General features: G+C 39.2%; 1 protein-coding gene across 1 annotated transcript in view; it reads right to left on the bottom strand.

Moving 5' to 3' along the window:
* The window catches only part of NUP54 (nucleoporin 54), a 72,809-nt gene extending 51,649 nt beyond the window's left edge, over positions 1-21,160 (bottom strand). The window contains exons 1-3 of the mRNA XM_077143138.1: positions 20,927-21,160; positions 17,225-17,308; positions 16,977-17,135 (exon numbers count right to left, since the gene is read on the bottom strand). Coding sequence (XP_076999253.1) covers positions 16,977-17,135; positions 17,225-17,308; positions 20,927-20,993 — 310 coding nt within the window. The 5' untranslated portion in view covers positions 20,994-21,160. The remainder of the gene's footprint in view (positions 1-16,976; positions 17,136-17,224; positions 17,309-20,926) is intronic.
* Between the last annotated feature and the right edge of the window lie 677 nt (positions 21,161-21,837).

Here is a 21,837-nt window from a genome sequence, read left to right as displayed (position 1 = left end):
CCAACCCAATTACAAAATGGGAAAAAGACTTGAACAGACACCTCTCAGAAGAGGAAATACGGATGGCCAAGAGGCACATGAAGAGATGCTCAATGTCCCTGGCCATTAGAGAAATGCAAATCAAAACCACAATGAGATATCATCTCACACCCACCAGAATGGCCATTATCAACAAAACAGAAAATGACAAGTGCTGGAGAGGATGCGGAGAAAGAGGCACACTTATCCACTGTTGGTGGGAATGTCAAAGGGTGCAACCACTGTGGAAGGCAGTTTGGCGGTTCCTCAAAAAGCTGAATATAGAATTGCCATACGACCCACCAATACCATTGCTAGGTATCTACTCAAAGGACTTAAGGGCAAAGACACAAACGGACATTTGCACACCAATGTTTATAGCAGCATTATCTACAATTGCAAAGAGATGGAAACAGCCAAAATCTCCATCAACAGAAGAGTGGCTAAACAAACTGTGGTATATACATACGATGGAATATTATGCAGCTTTAAGACAGGATAAACTTATGAACCATGTAATAACATGGATGGACCTAGAGAATATTATGCTGAGTGAATCCAGCCAAAAACTAAAGGACAAATACTGTATGGTCCCACTGATGTGAACGGACATTCGAGAATAAACTTGAAATATGTCATTGGTAACAGAGTTCAGCAGGAGTTAGAAACAGGGTAAGACAATGGGTAATTGAAGCTGAAGGGATACAGACTGTGCAACAGGACTAGATACAAAAACTCAAAAATGGACAGCACAATAATACCTAATTGTAAAGTAATCATGTTAAAACACTGAATGAAGCTGCATCTGAGCTATAGGTTTTTGTTTTGTTTTGTTTTGTTTTGTTTTGATTTTACTATTATTACTTTTATTTTTTTTCTCTATATTAACATTCTATATCTTTTTCGGTTATGTTGCTAGTTCTTCTAAACCAATGCAAATGTACTAAGAAATGATGATCATGCATCTATGTGATGATGTTAAGAATTAATGATTGCATGTGTAGAATGGTATGATCTCTAAATGTTGGGTTAATTTCTTTTTTTCCTAAAAAAAAAAAAAAAAAAAAGAGAAGGGATAATTGGAGATGAAGGGATACAGACTGTACAACGGGACTGGATATAAAAACTCAGAAATGGACAGCACAATACTACCCAATTGTAATGCAATTATGTTAAAACACTGAATGAAGCTGCATGTGAGGTATAGGTTTTTTGTTTTTGTTTTTTTTGTTTTTTTTTCTTTCTATTATTGTTTTAATTCTTATTCTGTGGTCTTTTTATTTCTTTTTCTAAATTGATGCAAATGTACTAAGAAATGATGAATATGCAACTATGTGATGTTATTAAGAATTACTGATTGTACATGTAGATTGGAATGATTTCTAATTGTTTTGTTAATTCTTTTTTTAATTAATAAAAAAAAAAATGCTGTTAAAAAAAAAAAAAAAAAAAGAAAGTGACTGAAATGAAAGTCCATGGAATCTAAGCTAGAGAGAGCTGACAGGAAGAGCAGAAAGTATCAATAGTCTAAAGATTCTGATAATGTATAAAAAGAGCTATCTTAAAAGCAGCTGAAAAGGCAAGCTAAAAAGGGCAGTGATTTGCAGGGGGGATGTTTACTGATTTTGGAATTGGAATGGTTTCACATGTTGCCAAAGTCCAGGGTAAAAATGGGTGGCTAAAGTGATATGGAGAAGGTCTTTGGACTAACAAGTAGAGAACATGGCTGTTTAGGTATATAGCCATGGAGGTTATAATAACCAAGACTGACAGCAAGAGTTGGGAAGAAAAGCATGACTAAGCCAGCTGCCAAAGTTTTCAATAAATACGAGGAACTATACAGGAAATCAGCAGATAACTGAGATTAGATGTAGCAGAGATGGTGAAGCCAGACAGTAAGTACCTCAAACAAACAGTGCTTTTAAAAATAAGGCAATTTCTACACAATCTTTGCAGATTACACTCAAATCTCTTACAATAGCAAATAAGGCCCTTAAATGTTTTGGTATCTGCCTATTTCTCCATCTTCCACTAAAATGGGCTAAAGAGAAAGCACAACTCTCAAGGAATGACCAGGTTGCAGGCAAGGGAAGAGAGTAGAAAGAATGCTCAGAAAAGACCAAGAATATAGGAGAATTTATTAATCATAGAGCAGGATTTCCAATAGGTACAATGGAAGGTTCTGAGAGAGAGGATTGAAATGTGGGGTGCAAAAGTATGGTACAAGGAAGCACAAAATACTAAAGGAATGATCACATTAGAAGATAGATTACAAGAGGGTAGTTCTCTCTGAGCGCTATCAGAGGACTACCACAAGAGGTACACAGATCATTGAAACCCAAGTCTTTCAGAAGATACTACATAGTTAGTGCTTTGGTTTGGAAAGTATGTCCGGTAGCTGCAGGGAAAGGTGAATGTGTCTTTTATTCGTGATTCACGGTCACTGCCAACCAAGAAAAGAGCAAATGAGTATGATGCATACAAAGCCCCTTACGGGTAGAAATGCATTTTGGGAACAAGGAGAGGTCCTAAGCTTAGCACTCAGCATTTTTGAGTCAATATCCTGCTTGGCTTGGGGTTGGCGCAATCAGTGAGATGGGCTTCACTTCCACTGCCTACTCATTTAAATGTGTTTCCAAGACTCCTGTTCTAGTACCGTTCTATATCTTACTCTGAAATCAAGTCTCCTAGATGACTTCATCCAACTATTTCAATTATTACCTATTTCTGATTATTTTCGTATCTGTTTCTCCTAAGCTCATATGCACATACACAAATACCTAGGGGGACATCTTCAACTCGTTATCTACACACTATCCCCTGTTCTTGCTTTGATACTCTGTATCTTTGTGAAGAACTAGGGGCATTCAGTCATCGCCATTCAGGAGGCCAAGATACCTGACACCTTTCTCTGTTTTTTCCACTCATTAAGTTTTACTGACTATACAACTTAAATCTCTCTCTCAAATTCATCTCCTGTTTCTTCTCTCCACTTCTGACTGTCACTGCCTTCATTCATGCTTAGATTATAGGAATAGCTTCAGAACTAGTCTCTCTGCCTCCAGGTCAGCCCACCTGTAATCTATCCTTCTAGTCTGAGACATGCTAAAAATCTGATCATTTCCTTATCTAGCTTAAATCCCACAGTGGCTAAGAACTGCTTAAAGGACAAAATTAGAAACTCCTTAGTAAAACACACAAGGCCACTTACAAGCCAGTTCATCTTTCTCTCTCCAACCGTAACTCTCATTGCTCACTCTGAAGTCAATCCATTAAAACTGTGTTGACTTATCGGAAATGGATAGCACAATACTACCTAATCGTAGCACAATAATGTTAGTACACTGAATGCAGCTGAATGTGAGAATGATAGAGGGAAGAGGGCTGGGGGCACGAATAAAACCAAAAGGAAAGACAGATGATAAAGAATGAGATGGTATAAACTAGGAATGCCTAGAGTGTATAATGATAGTGACTAAATGTACAAATTTAAAAATGTTTTTGTATGAGGAAGAACAAAGGAATGTCAATACTGCAGGGTGTTGAAAACAGATGGTTATTAATATTTTAAAACTTTAACTTACGTGTAAGACTAAAGCAAAAATTATTTGGTACAAAATTTATATTTTGACTAGTGCATTTCCTAATATAACTTATGTGGACAGCTTAATTGAACACCATTGTACATGGAACCTTGAGTAGGGCAAGAGATTTTGTAGGTTTGTTCAGAGTGATGCCCCAATAAATCCCAGAGTGATATGAACTGTGAATAAAAAAGTATTTGCAAAGTCCCCTAGGGGAATGATGAGAAAGGGGGAAAATTCAACTTCCCCAAGTGGAGAATTCTTGATATTCTCACAAGCAGTGGGGACAACCAAGGCAACAGGCTGAGCCCCCAATCTTGAGGTTTGTTCATATGAAACTTATCCCCAAAAAGGATAGGCTAAGCCTACTTAAAATCAGGCCTAAGAGTCACCCCCAGAGAACCTCTTTTGTTCTCAGATGCTGCCTATCTCTCAGCCAACAGGGCAAGCAAACTCACTGCTCTCCCCCTCCCAGGGCAACATGGGACAGAAACCCTTGAATTAGTTGGGATTCAGCATCAAGGGATTGAGAAAACATTCTTGACCAAAAGGAGGAAGAGAGGAATGATACAAAATACAGTGTCAGTGGCTGAGAAATTTCAGAGTCAAGAAGTTATTCTGGAGGTTATTCTTATGCATTATATGGAAATCCCCTTTTCAGTTTAAGGTGTATTAGAGAGGATAGAGGAAAGTGCTTGAAACTTTAGAGTTGTGTTCCAGTAGCCACGTTTCTTTAAGATGATGATATAGCTTTCGCAAAGTGACTGTGATTGTGAAAAATCTTGTTCCGATGCTCCTTTTATCTACGGTATGGACAGATGAGAAAAAAATATGGATAAAAAAATAACAGGGGGAACAAATGTTAAAATCAATTGGGTAGAGGGAAATACTAGTGGTCAATGAGAGGGAGGGGTAAGAGGTATGGTATATGTAAGTTTTTCCTTTTTTCTTTTTACTTCTTTTTCTGGAGTGATGCAAATGTTCTAAGAAATGATCACAGGATGAATACACAACTATGTGATGATATTGTGAGCCACTGGTTGCATAGCAAATATGGAATGTTCACATGTTAAGAATATTGGTGTTTGTATGTTGTTTGGTTTTATCAGTAAAAATAAAAAAAAAAAAAGATGCAGATCCCCAATTCATCACACATTCATGCCTTTGTCAATGCTGTAGTGTCTTTCTGGAATACTCTTTCCTGATTTTATCCAACTGATTAATTCCTTCAAGATTCAGCTATTCTGCATTCTATAGCACCTTGAATATGGTTCTATTTTAGTGCTTTCACATTTGTTTTTAATTACTGGATGTTTATTATTCTATCTTCTTTTAGACTATGAGCAGGGACACCTAACAATTACTATAACTGAATGCATCCTTTTCATTCTGAAAATGAATAACACCAAACTCAAATTCCCATTTTTCCTAACAAAAGTAAGTGCAATGGCAATGACAATTACACATAGTTGAAGATAAAGAAACAAAGACAACACTTAACTTTTGATTTCCTTTTCTTAACTAGTTGCACCTTCCATCAAAATCTGAAGGACAGCAGAAAAGATAAATGAATAGGACACTAGAAAGAATAATTCTGAAACTACTATTATATTATCTTAGTCCCGTTGGCTAAGAGAATCCTTGAAACAAATGTTTAATAAACAACTAATCTTCAATGAATAAGTAGGATAAATTTTAGCCAATCAAGCTGTCCAAGAAAAATGAAAACAAAACAGATTTTAAAAGGTAGTAGGCTATAAAAAAATTGAAAAGAGCATTACATTACATAGGAAGTCAAGTAACTTGAGATAATGTTCCTGCATTTCTTGGTAGGTACGTGGATAAGTTACAATCTCTCAGTTTCTGCTCTTCAATCCATAAAATGGAAACTATCAATACCAATACCAGGCTTGTAGCAAAAGGACTTGGGAAGCAATACCAAAGGTAAATAACTGGGGGCTGGGGGCGGGGACAAGAGTAAGAGGAGGTTTGGATTTTCTATTTGGTGAGGATGTGTTTGTTGGTTATTTTTCTCTTGGGAGCAATGAAAATTGTCTAAAATCGAATGTTGATGATTGTACAACTAAGTGAGGATGATGTGAGACATGGACTGCTGACTTTGGACATTATACATGATGCCCAAAGGATGGAGGTGGTTGAAGGATACACTGACTGAGAAGTAGAAAGGCAAACTACAGTGTATATAAATGATCAAATACTGTGCAGCTACAGAAGGAACAAAGTCAATGATGCATGCAATAAGGTAAATGAACCTGGGGACATTATGTGAAACAAACTCAGCCAGAAACCAAAAAACAAATCTTATATGGTCTCTTTTAGAAAATACTTACAAGAAATTGGGGCCTAGATTGTAAGTTCTTATAGCATAACATTTAGTCCAGAGCTGTAATTGTTCTGGCTAGATTTTGAGATGCTGTGCTATGTGTAATAACCTGATATTTCTTGGAACTTTGGGTACCTATGTGATACCTAAGATTCACAGTGGGAGTTCTGCAGGTCTGAACGTTAGCATTGCCACATATAACAACTGTTACAGAAACCGAAAAAGAGATCAGACTTCAATTAGAGATAAAAACAAAGCTGAATGGGTTAGGGTTATGGTAAACCAGAATACAGGAATAAGAAGGACATGGTCTGTATTTTAGAAAGTCACCTACTTTATGACACCAAATGAAGAGAAGTTCATTTTGTCCAAAACCTAAATTTTCTGTAGTACATAATCTAACTCAACCTATCTGATAGCTCATTTAAACAACCCAAACACATGGAGCCCAGAATGGGAATGCAGGCTAGTAATTCTGCATAGCTTAACAGTATGCTTGGATACATTCCAGAGTATGCTGAGCAGACAATGAAAAAGTATTGGCAAAGTTCCCCAAGGGATGGGAGAAAAAATATGGAACTATTAGGTTTTACCATTGGGGGAACCCCCAATACTGTCTCAAACATTAGGGACTCCCAAGTCAATAGGCCAAGCCCTTGATCTCGAAGCTTGCTCTTGTGAAACTTATCTATGTAGCAGAGAATCTAAGCTTATGCCTAAGAGTTACTTTCAGAGAATCTCTTTGTTGCTCAAATGTGGCCTCTCTCTCTCTCTAAGCCCAACTCTGCAAGTAAACCTCCCCTCTATGTGGCACATGACATCCACTGATGAATGTCTCCCTGGCAATGTGGGACACGACTCCCAGGGATGAGCCTGGCCCTGGCACTGTAGGATCAACAGTGCCTATCTGACCAAATGGGAAAAAAGAAATGTACCAAAACAAGGAGAGTTCAAATAGAATCAAGAAGCTTTTCTGGAGGCAAATCTTCTGCACGCTTCAGCTAGATATTGTTATTTTTATTATGGTTTGCCAAAACCCAACCAAAACCATTCCTGCTGACCCTAAAGAACCCTATTTGAGATTCTATAAAAGTTTCACATACTAAGACTACTTTCCAGAAACCTACAACCTCCAGATGGGTTCCTAGGCCAGATAATTCATGAAACCCAGAAGGGCCAGCCTCTCCAGAACATAAACTAACTCCATTCATCATCCCATACTATCAACACCCCTTTCCAACATGAAAAAGTTAAAAAGGACATAGCCCAAATACCCCTGAAGATTGGGAGAAGAATCAAAGAAGGACTTACAACACAGAAGATAGGACTTAACAAAAGAGTATGACTGCTGAACCATTATACTGATATTTCTTCTCTAGTGTCTTCTTGGAGCAGCTACAAGTAAACACCTGAAATTGCGGATGTGTAACCCATGCCAAACTTTGAAATTTGTTCTATAACCACTTGTTAAAATGTACTTTGAGCTCTTTCTCCGCCGGCCCGCCGAGCCGAGCCGAGCCGCCCGCCCTCCTCCTCCCCTCTCTTTCTCCGCCGGCCCGCCGAGCCGAGCCGAGCCGCCCGCCCTCCTCCTCCCCTCTCTTTCTCCGCCGGCCCGCCGAGCCGAGCCGAGCCGCCCGCCCTCCTCCTCCCCTCTCTTTCTCCGCCGGCCCGCCGAGCCGAGCCGAGCCGCCCGCCCTCCTCCTCCCCTCTCTTTCTCCGCCGGCCCGCCGAGCCGAGCCGAGCCGCCCGCCCTCCTCCTCCCCTCTCTTTCTCCGCCGGCCCGCCGAGCCGAGCCGAGCCGCCCACCCTCTTCCCCTGCCTTCACTGTGCTCCTCCGCCACCAGCCTCGACAGCCTTGCCGCCCTCACCTTTCCTCCTCCAGAACAGCTACTGGGGGAGTGGAGATAATACAGAGCAGCTCCCGGAACCACGAGGGAGATCAAAGGGACAGCGTACCCCATCCTGGAACGGCTGACTATCTGGGAGAACCAGCTCCGGTGAGATCACCAAGGGGCACGGGCTTTCCTGGGTGGGATGGCAAGCGACCGGAGTCCCTCCCTTCCACCTTCCTGGGCCAGCTGGTAGAATTGGACAGGCGGTCCCCTTAGGCCGCAGCGGCTGGTGCCCCCACCACACGAGGCCCCCCGGAACAACTGAGATAGTTGGGCCGGAAATCCCCAGACTGCGGAGAACAGTGACCGGGGGATCCCTTCCAAACACGTGACTCCCCCGTCGGCTGGGAACAGTATACTCTCCCGGGCTGTGACAGCTGGCGCCCTCCCGCCACGCTTGGTGCCCCGGGCTGACTGGCTAATTTGGCCGGACGCTCTCCTGTGCTGCGACGGTCGGCGACCCTCCCCGCGTTTGGAACCCCGGGCCGGCTGGCATTCTTCCAAGACGCTTCGATTACCGAACCTCCCCTACGGCGAGAGTTTTCCAGAGTTGAGGGACCCACAGCAACTTTCGCTGGTGGAACCCACAGACAGGCGTGTGCCACGAGCGCCACCTACTGGGCAGGATAGGAAGAACAGAACCCAGAGATTGCACAGAAAAATCTTTCAACCTGTGGGGTCGAACACCCGGGGAAATCTGACTAAATGCCCAGACGCCAGCAGAAGATAACGGATCACGCTCAGAAAACTGAACACATGGCCCAGTCAAACGAAGAAACCAATAGTTCAAATGAGATACAGGAGCTGAAACAACTAATGCTGAATATACGAACAGAAATGGAAAACCTCTTCAAAAACGAAATCGATAAATTGAGGGAGGACATGAAGAAGACATGGGCTGAACATAAAGAAGAAATAGAAAAACTGAAAAAACAAATCACAGAACTTATGGAAGTGAAAGATAAAGTAGAAAAGATGGAAAAAACAATGGATACCTACAATGACAGATTTAAAGAAACAGAAGATAGAATTAGTGGTTTGGAGGATGAAACATCTGAATTCCAAAAAGAAACAGAAACTATCGGGAAAAGAAAGGAAAAATTTGAACAAGGTATCAGGGAACTCAAGGACAATGTGAACCGTACAAATATACGTGTAGTGGGTATCCCAGAAGGAGAAGAGAAGGGAAAAGGAGGAGAAAAACTAATGGAAGAAATTATCACTGAAAATTTCCCAACTCTTATGAAAGACCTAAAATTACAGATCCAAGAAGTGCAGCGCACCCCAAAGAGATTAGACACAAATAGGCGTTCCCCAAGACACTTACTAGTTAGAATGTCAGAGGTCAAAGAGAAAGAGAGGATCTTGAAGGCAGCGAGAGAAAAACAATCCGTCACATACAAGGGAAACCCAATAAGACTATGTGTAGATTTCTCAGCAGAAACCATGGAAGCTAGAAGACAGTGGGATGATATATTTAAGTTACTAAAAGAGAAAAACTGCCAGCCAAGACTCCTATACCCAGCAAAATTGTCCTTCAAAAATGAGGGAGAAATTAAAACATTCTCAGACAAAAAGTCACTGAAAGAATTTGTGACCAAGAGACCAGCTCTGCAAGAAATACTAAAGGAAGCACTAGAGTCAGATACAAAAAGACAGAAGAGAGAGACATGGAGAAAAGTGTAGAAAGAAGGAAAGTCAGATATGATATATATAATACAAAAGGCAAAATGGTAGAGGAAAATATTATCCAAACAGTAATAACTCTAAATGTCAATGGACTGAATTCCCCAATTAAAAGACATAGACTGGCAGAATGGATTAAAAAACAGGATCCTTCTATATGCTGTCTACAGGAAACACATCTTAGACCCAAAGATAAATATAGGTTGAAAGTGAAAGGTTGGGAAAAGATATTTCATGCAAACAACAACCAGAAAAGAGCAGGAGTGGCTATACTAATATCCAACAAATTAGACTTCAAATGTAAAACAGTTAAAAGAGACAAAGAAGGACACTATATACTATTAAAAGGAACAATTAAACAAGAAGACATAACAATCATAAATATTTACGCACCGAACCAGAATGCCTCAAAATACGTGAGGAATACACTGCAAACACTGAAGAGGGAAATAGACACATATACCATAATAGTTGGAGACTTCAATTCACCACTCTCATCAATGGACAGAACATCTACACAGAGGATCAATAAAGAAATAGAGAACCTGAATATTACTATAAATGAACTTGACTTAACAGACATTTATAGGACATTACATCCCACAACAGCAGGATACACCTTTTTTTCAAGTGCTCATGGATCATTCTCAAAGATAGACCATATGCTGGGTCACAAAGCAAGTCTTAACAAATTTAAAAATATTGAAATCATACACAACACTTTCTCGGATCATAAAGCAATGAAGTTGGAAATCAATAATAGGCGGAGGGCCAGAAAATTCATAAATACATGGAGGCTCAACAACACACTCTTAAACAACAAGTGGGTCAAAGAAGAAATTGCAAGAGAAATTAGTAAATACCTAGAGGCAAATGAAAATGAAGACACAACATATCAAAACTTATGGGACACAGCAAAGGCAGTGCTAAGAGGGAAATTTATTGCCCTAAATGCCTTTATCAGAAAAGAAGAAAAGGCAAAAATGCAGGAATTAACTGTCCAGTTGGAAGAACTGGAGAAAGAACAGCAAACTAATCCCAAAGCAAGCAAAAGGAAAGAAATAACAAAGATTAGAGCAGAAATAAATGAAATTGAAAACATGAAAACAATAGAGAAAATCAATAAGACCAGAAGTTGGTTCTATGAGAAAATCAACAAGATTGATGGGCCCTTAGCAAGATTGACAAAAAGAAGAAGAGAGAGGATGCAAATAAATAAGATTAGAAATGAAAGAGGAGACATAACTACTGACCTCACAGAAATAAAGGAGGTAATAACAGGATACTATGAACAACTTTACGCTAATAAATACAACAATTTAGATGAAATGGACAGGTTCTTGGAAAGACATGAACAACCAACTTTGACTCAAGAAGAAATAGACGACCTCAACAAACCAATCACAAGTAAAGAGATTGAATTAGTTATTCAAAAGCTCCCTAAAAAGAAAAGTCCAGGACCAGACGGCTTCACATGTGAATTCTATCAAACATTCCAGAAAGAATTAGTACCTACTCTCCTCAAACTCTTCAACATAATCGAAGTGGAGGGAAAACTACCTAATTCATTCTATGAAGCCAACATCACCCTCATACCAAAACCAGGCAAAGATATTACAAAAAAAGAAAACTACAGACCAATCTCTCTAATGAATACAGATGCAAAAATCCTCAATAAAATTCTAGCAAATCGTATCCAACAACACATTAAAAGAATTATACATCATGACCAAGTAGGATTCATCCCAGGTATGCAAGGATGGTTCAACATAAGAAAATCAATTAATGTAATACACCATATCAACAAATCAAAGCAGAAAAATCACATGATCATCTCAATTGATGCAGAGAAGGCATTCGACAAGATTCAACATCCTTTCCTGTTGAAAACACTTCAAAAGATAGGAATACAAGGGAACTTCCTTAAAATGATAGAGGGAATATATGAAAAACCCACAGCTAATATCATCCTCAATGGGGAAAAATTGAAAACTTTCCCCCTAAGATCAGGAACAAGACAAGGATGTCCACTATCACCACTATTATTCAACATTGTGTTGGAAGTTCTAGCCAGAGCAATTAGGCAAGAAAAAGAAATACAAGGCATCAAAATTGGAAAGGAAGAAGTAAAACTATCACTGTTTGCAGACGATATGATACTATACGTCGAAAACCCGGAAAAATCCACAACAAAATTACTAGAGCTAATAAATGAGTACAGCAAAGTAGCAGGCTACAAGATCAACATTCAAAAATCTGTAGCTTTTCTATACACTAGTAATGAACAAGCTGAGGCGGAAATCAAGAAACGAATCCCATTTACAATCGCAACTAAAAGAATAAAATACCTAGGAATAAATTTAACCAAAGAGACAAAAAACCTATATAAAGAAAACTACAAAAAACTGTTAAAAGAAATCACAGAAGACCTAAATAGATGGAAGGGCATACCGTGTTTATGGATTGGAAGACTAAATATAGTTAAGATGTCAATCCTACCTAAATTGATTTACAGATTCAATGCAATACCAATCAAAATCCCAACAACTTATTTTTCAGAAATAGAAAAACCAATAAGCAAATTTATCTGGAAGGGCAGGGTGCCCCGAATTGCTAAAAACATCTTGAGGAAAAAAAACGAAGCTGGAGGTCTCGCGCTGCCTGACTTTAAGGCATATTATGAAGCCACAGTGGTCAAAACAGCATGGTATTGGCATAAAGATAGATATATCGACCAATGGAATCGAATAGAGTGCTCAGATATAGACCCTCTCATCTATGGACATTTGATCTTTGATAAGGCAGTCAAGCCAACTCACCTGGGACAGAGCAGTCTCTTCAATAAATGGTGCCTAGAGAACTGGATATCCATATGCAAAAGAATGAAAAAAGACCCATCTCTCACACCCTATACAAAAGTTAACTCAAAATGGATCAAAGATCTAAACATTAGGTCTAAGACCATAAAACAGATAGAGGAAAATGTTGGGAGATATCTTATGGATCTTACAACTGGAGGTGGTTTTATGGACCTTAAACCTAAAGCAAGAACACTGAAGAAGGAAATAAATAAATGGGAGCTCCTCAAAATTAAACACTTTTGTGCATCAGAGAACTTCATCAAGAAAGTAGAAAGACAGCCTACACAATGGGAGACAATATTTGGAAACGACATATCAGATAAAGGTCTAGTATCCAGAATTTATAAAGAGATTATTCAACTCAACAATAAAAAGACAGCCAACCCAATTACAAAATGGGAAAAAGACTTGAACAGACACCTACCAGAAGAAGAAATACGGATGGCCAAGAGGCACATGAAGAGATGCTCAATGTCCCTGGCCATTAGAGAAATGCAAATCAAAACCACAATGAGATATCATCTCACACCCACCAGAATGGCCATTATCAACAAAACAGAAAATGACAAGTGCTGGAGAGGATGCGGAGAAAGAGGCACACTTATCCACTGTTGGTGGGAATGTCAAAGGGTGCAACCACTGTGGAAGGCAGTTTGGCGGTTCCTCAAAAAGCTGAATATAGAATTGCCATACGACCCAGCAATACCATTGCTGGGTATCTACTCAAAGGACTTAAGGGCAAAGACACAAACGGACATTTGCACACCAATGTTTATAGCAGCGTTATTTACAATTGCAAAGAGATGGAAACAGCCAAAATCTCCATCAACAGAAGAGTGGCTAAACAAACTGTGGTATATACATACGATGGAATATTATGCAGCTTTAAGACAAGATAAACTTATGAACCATGTAATAACATGGATGGACCTAGAGAATATTATGCTGAGTGAATCTAGCCAAAAACTAAAGGACAAATACTGTATGGTCCCACTGATGTGAACGGACATTCGAGAATAAACTTGAAATATGTCATTGGTAACAGAGTTCAGCAGGAGTTAGAAACAGGGTAAGACAATGGGTAATTGAAGCTGAAGGGATACAGACTGTGCAACAGGACTAGATACAAAAACTCAAAAATGGACAGCACAACAATACCTAATGGTAAAGTAATCATGTTAAAATACTGAATGAAGCTGCATCTGAGCTATAGGGTTTTTTTTTGTTTTTGTTTGCTTGTTGGTTTGTTGTTGTTGTTGTTTTTTACTATTACTACTACTTTTATTTCTTTTCTTTATATTAACATTTTATATCTTTTTTTGTTGTGTTGCTAGTTCCTCTAAACCGATGCAAATGTACTAAGAAACAATGATCATGCATCTATGTGATGATGTTAAGAATTACTGAGTGCATATGTAGAATGGTATGATTTCTAAATGTTGTGTTAATTTCTTTTTTTTTCTTTCCGTTAATAAAAAAAATAAAAAAATTAAAAAAAAAAAATGTACTTTGAAATGTACTGCTTTTATATATATATGTTCTATTTCACAATAAAAAAAAGTTTAAAAAAAGAAAGGGACTTGAGAGCCAACCTGAAGAAGCTTCCACTGGCCAAAGACGGCACAATTTAAGCATCAATGGGCATAACAACTGCAAGGGATTAAAAATTATCAAACAATTGGAATATCTGAGTTCATAATAACATTTAAGAAAACTGTCAAAAGTGACACCATCAAAAAAAAAAAACTAAAAAATAAATATCTGAGATAGATTATATCTAGACACAGAGATGACTGTCCACATCCAGGCAGGACACAAGCTGCAAAGGAGGACAGAATAAAAAAAGGCCCCAAGGAGGAGCTTTCAAAATGGAGGATATGGAGGGAACAGCAAACCCTCCTTCTTTCCCAAAAGCAGCTAGTGGCCAGACTGATACTGCCCAAATTAACCGTTTGGGGACCTGAAAATGGGAGGACACTTTAACACCCAAGTCAGGGTGGGATGGAGAGACTGTAATTCTGGCCGTGGCTCCTGGCCCAATCCTTGCCTGGGGTCAGCAGCAGACTGGATGGCTGTGGGAATCATCTGCCCTAAATAAAGAAGGGGATACAACCCAATACTGAGCCAGATTTTGGCTGGTGAAGTGAGGCGCCAGCAGTTTCAGCTCCACCTGATGGGCGGTGGAGACACTGATGGGCACCAGTTCCCACTGCTATAGAGAAGGAATAAGTAGCTGCAGAGCATCACAAGCTGGACAGGTTGGAAAGCATAGGAGAAAAACCAAAGGCTTTTGGGAGTCTTTCTGACCATGTCCCAGGACCATATTGGAGCTGATCTATACACCCTGCATGGATACCTGGCCCAGATTTGGCTCAGAAATATAGTTGATACAACTGTCAAAGCCGTGCCCTATAACAAACCTAAGCAACAACTAAATCCTAGATAACAGAGAGACACCGATCTTCAGAATGGATTGATCTAGATAATCAGATGACCAGATACCAGCAAAAATTCAAGGCATACTAAAACACAGGAACATGTGGCCCAGGCAAAGGAACATACCCAGAAGATTAGAAAGCAGGGACATGTACAGACTTTTGCACATCGAAGCTCATAGTGGCACTATTTAGAATTGGCAAAACATGGAAACAACCCAAGTCTCCTTCAACCAACGAATGAACAAAATGTGCTATAAACATACAATGGAATATTATTTAGCAGTAAGAAGGAATGAAGTCTTGAAGCATGGGACAACATGGATGAATCTTGAGGACATTTTGTTGAGTGAAATAAATCAGACACAAAAGGACAAATATTGTATGAAAATAATATGCAAACTCACAGAAATAAAATCTAGAATATAGGTTATCAGGAGATAGGATGAGGACAGAGAAGGAGGAGTGGTTGCTTAACATGTGCAGAACTTTTTACCAGGTTGAACTTAAACATTTCGAAACGGATACAGGTGATTGTAGCCTATTATTCTGAATATAATTAACAGTGTTAAATTGTGCATGAATATGGTTGAAAGAAGAGGTTAGAGCCATGTATGGAAAGGAAAGCTGGAGGTTAAAATATGAGAAGGTATTATACAGTGAGTACTGTGGTGGATGATGACTATGATAATAATATAAACATAAAAATGTTATTTTATGAACTAGAACAGATATATGACACTATTATAAAGAGTTAATAATAGAGTGGTATATGGGGAAAAAATGCACCTGTTGCAAACTGTGGACTAGAGTTAACAGTATTATCTAAATATTCTTTCAACAGTGACAACTGAACCACACCAATACTAGAGGTCAATAAGGGGGAGTGAGGTAAGGAGTAGAGGATGTTTTCAGCTTTCCGGGATTTTTAATTGTTTTTTAGAGAAATGAAAATAAGTTGATTATGGTGATGTATGTGCAACTATGTGATGATACTGTGAGCCGCTGATTATATACTTTGGATGGACTGTATGGGATGTGAATGTATCTCAATAAAATTATATTTAAAAAATAAAACTATTTGGAAACAATCTCCCTATACACCGCCCCCCCCCCCAAAACAACAACAACAAGTTGCTGGTAATCTGTGAAGAACGTTAAGGAACCAATTCTTTATTTTGAAAACTAGTAATAAAGGCAAAGAATCAACCAAACAGCAGATGAGGTGAAGTTTCTCTTTATAGGAGTATTCCAATAAATAAATGAAAAAGGAATGGTACAGCTAGAAGAGCACTATTGTGCAACCCTTATGAGCTATCTAGCTAATGATCATCAACTGCTGCAATAAAGAGAGATACCTGGACATTATATACGTCCAGAGGAAGAACATAACACTATCTACTTAATTCTAGCAGAATATATTTTTATATATATAAATAAAAATCAGCCCCTAGATCCAACTCAATTCACAAGAACTACAAAAAACAATGAAATATGTTTAACTATATCACAGGAATGTAATAGCAAAGTCCTAGCTGCTGAAAAATGTGGGGTGAATGATCCGATTTTCTCAACAAATTGAAAGAAATACAGAAAGAGAGCTAAAAGGGGTTACTTAGAGACAGGCAAAACTAAACAATACTTTTTAGTCTTGAGTGATAAAAAGTTATAAAGAAAAGTAAAGGAAGTGATCACCATAAAAGATAGGATGATAGTTCCTCTCTGGAGGAAGGGCAAGTACTGTGATTGGGAGGGAAATGTGGTAGGCTCCTGAGGTGACTGGCCAGGGTTCATTCCCTGACATGGGCAGTGGTTAGCAGGGTGTTCATCTTAAATACAATTAATTAAGCAATTCTTTTGGGCAGTTTTCCATATTTGTGTTAATTTTAAAAACAAAAAAATTTAATGGAACATTACTAAACACTGGACCCATATCACCCTCATCATAATAATCAGTCTTTCCCCTAGTTATCACATATAAACATGAAAAATAACATTTGGAATCCTTTGGAATATAATATTTATAATTCTTTAAAAAAAAGTTAATCCACCTAAGTCTTTTGAACAGTGCCTTTTACACAGGAAACACTCAATAATGTTAGCTAGGATTGTTAAAATTTTATATTTGAAGTAGGATGAAAACTTCTTATACTTACTAGTTTGCTGCTGCTGTTGCTGCTGTTGCTGCTGTGTACTAAATCCTCCAAATCCCAGTCCAGTTCCCAAACCAGTACCTAAACCAGTACCAGTTCCTGTTGTTGTGCCAAAACCAGTACCAAATCCAAAACCTTTATTCTGAGTACCACCGAAGAGTCCTTTGAAGGAAAATTAGAATTGCACGTTTAACAAAAAGGCTGATCTCCACCTCATTTATTTCTAAAATTGACTTAGGATGGCCTCTTACCAGTAGTGCCTGTGTTAGCTGGAGCAGAAAAGCTGAATGCAGAACCTGCTGTTGTGGACGCTGTCCCAAATCCTCCAAACCCACCTAATAAGAAAAAGATAAATAAAATAGAAAGGAAGACTCTTGTATATACATAAGAGGTCATTTCTTTTTCAAATTATTTGATAATTAATTGTTACATGTAAAGCCAAAAGATAATGATCTAATCTTTCCTTTATGGCAATTTTTTTTTAAACTACCCTACTTACAAGAAGTCAATATGTTGCAAGAAATAAGCGACTTAAGTATTTAAAGTAGAAACACCACAATGCAATATATACCCTTCAACTAAAGGCATGGTTAACAGTTACAGCTGGGAAAACAGACCCAGCAAGCCTACTGGCATAAGCTTTAGCAAACGATTATGTTCATACCCTTTTTAAAGCAGGGGTTGCAAATTCAAATGCCTGTAAGATTTAGGCTAATAACATCAGTAAGTGAAATAAACTCAATGGTGGGGCTGTTCAAAATTGACAGCATAACCTTCTGTTTAAAAATTGCAGCAGTTCCTAAATTCCAGCAGATGACTGCTGCAGGAGAATGCATGTTTAGTAGTGTCATATATTTCCATTTTTCCCCCAGGAAAGAGGAAAAATCTGGACTTTGTGAAATCTACTGATTTGAATTCTAGCAACTAATTAAAGTCATTTTAATATCATGTTCCAATTAACCAATAGTAAGCCAAACATTCATTAGCAGAATGAACTGCAAGTTTCCAACCCTGTTTTTTTTAATTAATGTATATCCACTTTAGCTCATTATTTCTATTTTGTCTCCATCGAGACTCAGCAACTTTCCAAAGAAAACATAACAATAGACTGACCCCTATACATGAAGAATAGATTTCTTGAAGGAAGAGGTAAGGGAAAAAGTGCACAAGTGGAAGGCAGTGCCAAGAAAGTGAGAAGAGCTAAATATACTTCTGACACAATCTGTCAACTATGACAGAAAAATTTCAGACAGCTACATATGAATGAAATGTTAGTTAATCTACAATAGTTTCACGTGTTTTTTTTTTCTTTCTTGTCAGTCTTTAGCTGATTAGCAATGTGGTACCAAAAAGACTTTCAAGACAAATGTTTGGAGACCCTGCTTACTCTGAGTTATGGAGCAGATTTTCTGAGAGTCTAACCATCTTATATATTTCTAGTACACAAGACAGAGATTCATCAAGACTGTAACATAAAAGATATAAGAAAAAACCAACCTTTGATTGTAAATCATATAATTCTGATTAAGGAAATTACTCAAAAGTAGACTGTATGTGGCATGCAGGGATAACCAAATATCCTATTTATCTGTAGGTCCTACTGCAGGGCTGCAAACTGTAAACATTTTTATAAAAATCACCTCAAGTATTAAACCTTGTTCTTAATCTTTTACATTAATCCTCAAGTTCGTAGGATAAGATATTTTCTAAATTGACTTCACAATAAAGATATCAGTCACTATATTATCTTGTCCACAATACAAGAATATTTGTTATAGCTGGTCTACAAGAGTACAAAATAAAAACGTAAACAAGAATTTCTATCAGCCATTTGCAAAAGGTTAGGTTAATTAACATACATAAAAGTAGTTAAAACCGTTTCATTGCCACAATATAAAACATAACACCAAATGAAGAATGAAATCAAGCAAACAACAGGTTTATTTATATTTGTTGAATATGAGCTGGTGGCTTTACTCAGAAACAAATTTCAAAATAATGTTTCTGTTTTACCCAGTGCCAATTTTAAGCAAACAGGGAAAAGTAAACATACTAAAAGACAGGGGCATGTGATCACTTCAAATATATCTTAAAAGTAATCATTCGTTTTATCTTTGCAATTTCAAACACCCTTTAAACTGTTTTCAACTCAAACATCAGCGTGATATTCAGATAGCAGTAACAAGTGAAAGCTCAAAGTAGCAAACCTTCCAATAAATTTTAGAGAAGAACCTTTACCAAATGCATATAATTGGCATGGGCATAAGTGGCATAATGTAGGAGAATATGGACAGTAAAATTCATATACGAGCAGCTAAGGAACAAGATTTTTCTATAGGGTCACTGTATGTAAACTGCGTACACAGACCTACTTTAAATTTACACAATCCATTATAGTTTTTGTTTTGCAAAATTTTTAATAGATAGCAAGATCTTCACAATGATCTTTTAGAGTGCAAAGATGTCTATCCTATCTTTTAATATGGTTCAATACTACCTGAAAATAAATTTAATAATTCTAATTATATCACCAAAATCCAGTAAAGAATTATACAGTTACATATCTTACAAAAGTGTATCCTAATCTGTAGAGTTGACTACAGAAATATATTATTTTTAGACAGGTTAAAAAACCAGACAGGTCACTGCTGTTCGTATAAGACTTGTTTCCCTTGGGAAACAGAAAGACAATCAAATGAAGTCGAAATGAAAGACGAAAAAAAAATGAAAAATGACTGCAGGAGTCCAAGAATCTCTGGAAAATGGGCCTAAACGGTGAGTTTACACTTTGGCAGATAAATCTAATAATTCGGAAGATACATTCAAAATAATAACCCATTCCAAATTCTTGTCATTTGGAAGATACACTCAGTTCAATTAAGTGCAAATTTAAGAAGGGAACTTCCCAGAATCTTTGAAGATTCAACAAGACAGTTAAAACTTGATACAAATGCTTTTTTTTTTTTTACAAATGGTTTTAATTAGACATTAGGAAATCAATTTCCTTTATTAGACAAGTCACTGTTCTGTTCTGTTCCAAATTCTAGGAACCACGAAACATTCTTGGACTCCAGCTCCCAACACTAGTCACACATACGACCCGCAGTATCTACCTGCACTTGCCAGACTGTTACCAAAATTGAATGGAGGCGCCGAGGTAGTAGAAACACCGAAATTCCCAATATTAAAGTTCACTGCAGGATTAGCAGTTAGTCCGAAACCCCCAAAATTAAACCCACTGGCGGCGGAGTTGGCAGTCTCAAGCCCACCAAATCCTGATAGGCGTGAAGGCAAAGAAACAAAGAAAACAATTTTTAAGGAGAAAGAAGAAAAAAAAAAAGGAAAAGATAAGAATTAGAAGAATCAGCAGGTTTCAGAGAAGTGAACAGAAACAAACCTGACTGCTCCAAATGAGTTAAGAAAGCACAGGAAGTGGGGAAGAGCAGGAGCAGCAGCGTGAAGACCCGTAGGAAGGACCAAGGACCAAAGGGCTCGCAGCGTAGGCACCTGCCTGTTCCGAACTGATACAGAGGGAGCCGCAGGGCAGCGTCCGGAGCTACCCAAACCTAGCTTCATCCAGTTCGGCTGCGGGAGCCACGAGAGCTTTCCCGCCTGTCCCAGAAGCTAGGATAGGGAGGGGAAGGCGGGTCTCAAGCAAGGGGAGAGGGGAGTCTCACGGAACGGGACTCCCCGGCGGCGGCGGGAAGCGCACCTTGGAAAGACAGGGCCCTGGGGAGACCCACGCACGGAGCACGAGCTGCGGGTTGGACCTCTAGCCCCTCGGCGGCCTCCTCAGGAGCCGCCTCCGCCCCTCCACTGCCGCCCGCCCTTTTCCGGATGCCCCCAAATTTCTCGCGGGCGGGAGACCGCAGGATCCCCCAGGCCCGAGGAGGGGCAAGAGGGCCCGAAGGCTTCCTCGCCTCCCCAGGAGAAGGTCGGAAGGGACCACTCACCCGCGGGAGCCGCGGGGGCTGCAGAGGTGCCCGAAGTGCCCGAAGGAGCTCCAAAGTTAAAGGCCATGTCGCGGGAGTCAAAGCCCAAAGCACTCTTCCCGGGACCCTCCGTGCGCACGGTTTTTCGGTCCGGCTGGGAAACCGCCGTACAACTCACAGAGTTCCGCCTCCTTTTTGGCCCAGCCTTAGAGGCGGGATGCGCGAAGGGCGCAGGGGTGGAGGGTCGATAGGAAACGCCCCTAGTTCGGCTAGAGGCTTTGTGGCTTCACACCCGGCGGGTCCACGTGACAAAGGTAACGCGTGGGGAAGCTCGCGGGAGCGTACCCACTGTTGACCCTGTCTTAAAGACGTTTTTTGAAAAAGGCATGCAACAGGCTGAAGTTGTTACCGTTGAGATATGCGGCGGGCTTCTTAGAATACGCGTGTTTGGTGGTAGGGGTCGAAGATGTCCTGTCAAAGAGCGGTCCTAAGAGGACCTGGGTTGGGGTCGGGAAGGCCCCCTCTGAGGAAGTGGTGTTTGAACCCAGTCTAGAAGAATGATTAGAAGAAACAGAGGTAGGAAAGAAATGGTATGTTGAGAGAACTTAAAGATAATGGAAATAGTAGCAAACACTTCGTTGTGTTTACTCGTTAGGCACAGATTCTAACCATTTTACATACTTTAATTTAATTTAATCCTCAACTGCCCTGTGAGATAGGTTATTATTACCCCATTTTCGGGAGGAAGAAATAGACACAGAGGGACAGGCTGGATCCAGAATCTGTGCTCTTAACCTCTAAGCTGTAAAGAGAACACTGAAGTGAGGGGCAGAGTGGCCCTCTGTGAGGCACCTGCACCATCTAAGTACTTAAATCTGTGCCGTTGCGTTCTACTTGAAATAGTATTTAGTCCTCATATTATTAACGTGATT

Source organism: Tamandua tetradactyla, chromosome 24, assembly GCF_023851605.1.
Source record: "Tamandua tetradactyla isolate mTamTet1 chromosome 24, mTamTet1.pri, whole genome shotgun sequence".
In the NCBI taxonomy this organism is placed as follows: domain Eukaryota; kingdom Metazoa; phylum Chordata; class Mammalia; order Pilosa; family Myrmecophagidae; genus Tamandua; species Tamandua tetradactyla.
This window is presented reverse-complemented; position numbering and strand designations above follow the sequence as displayed.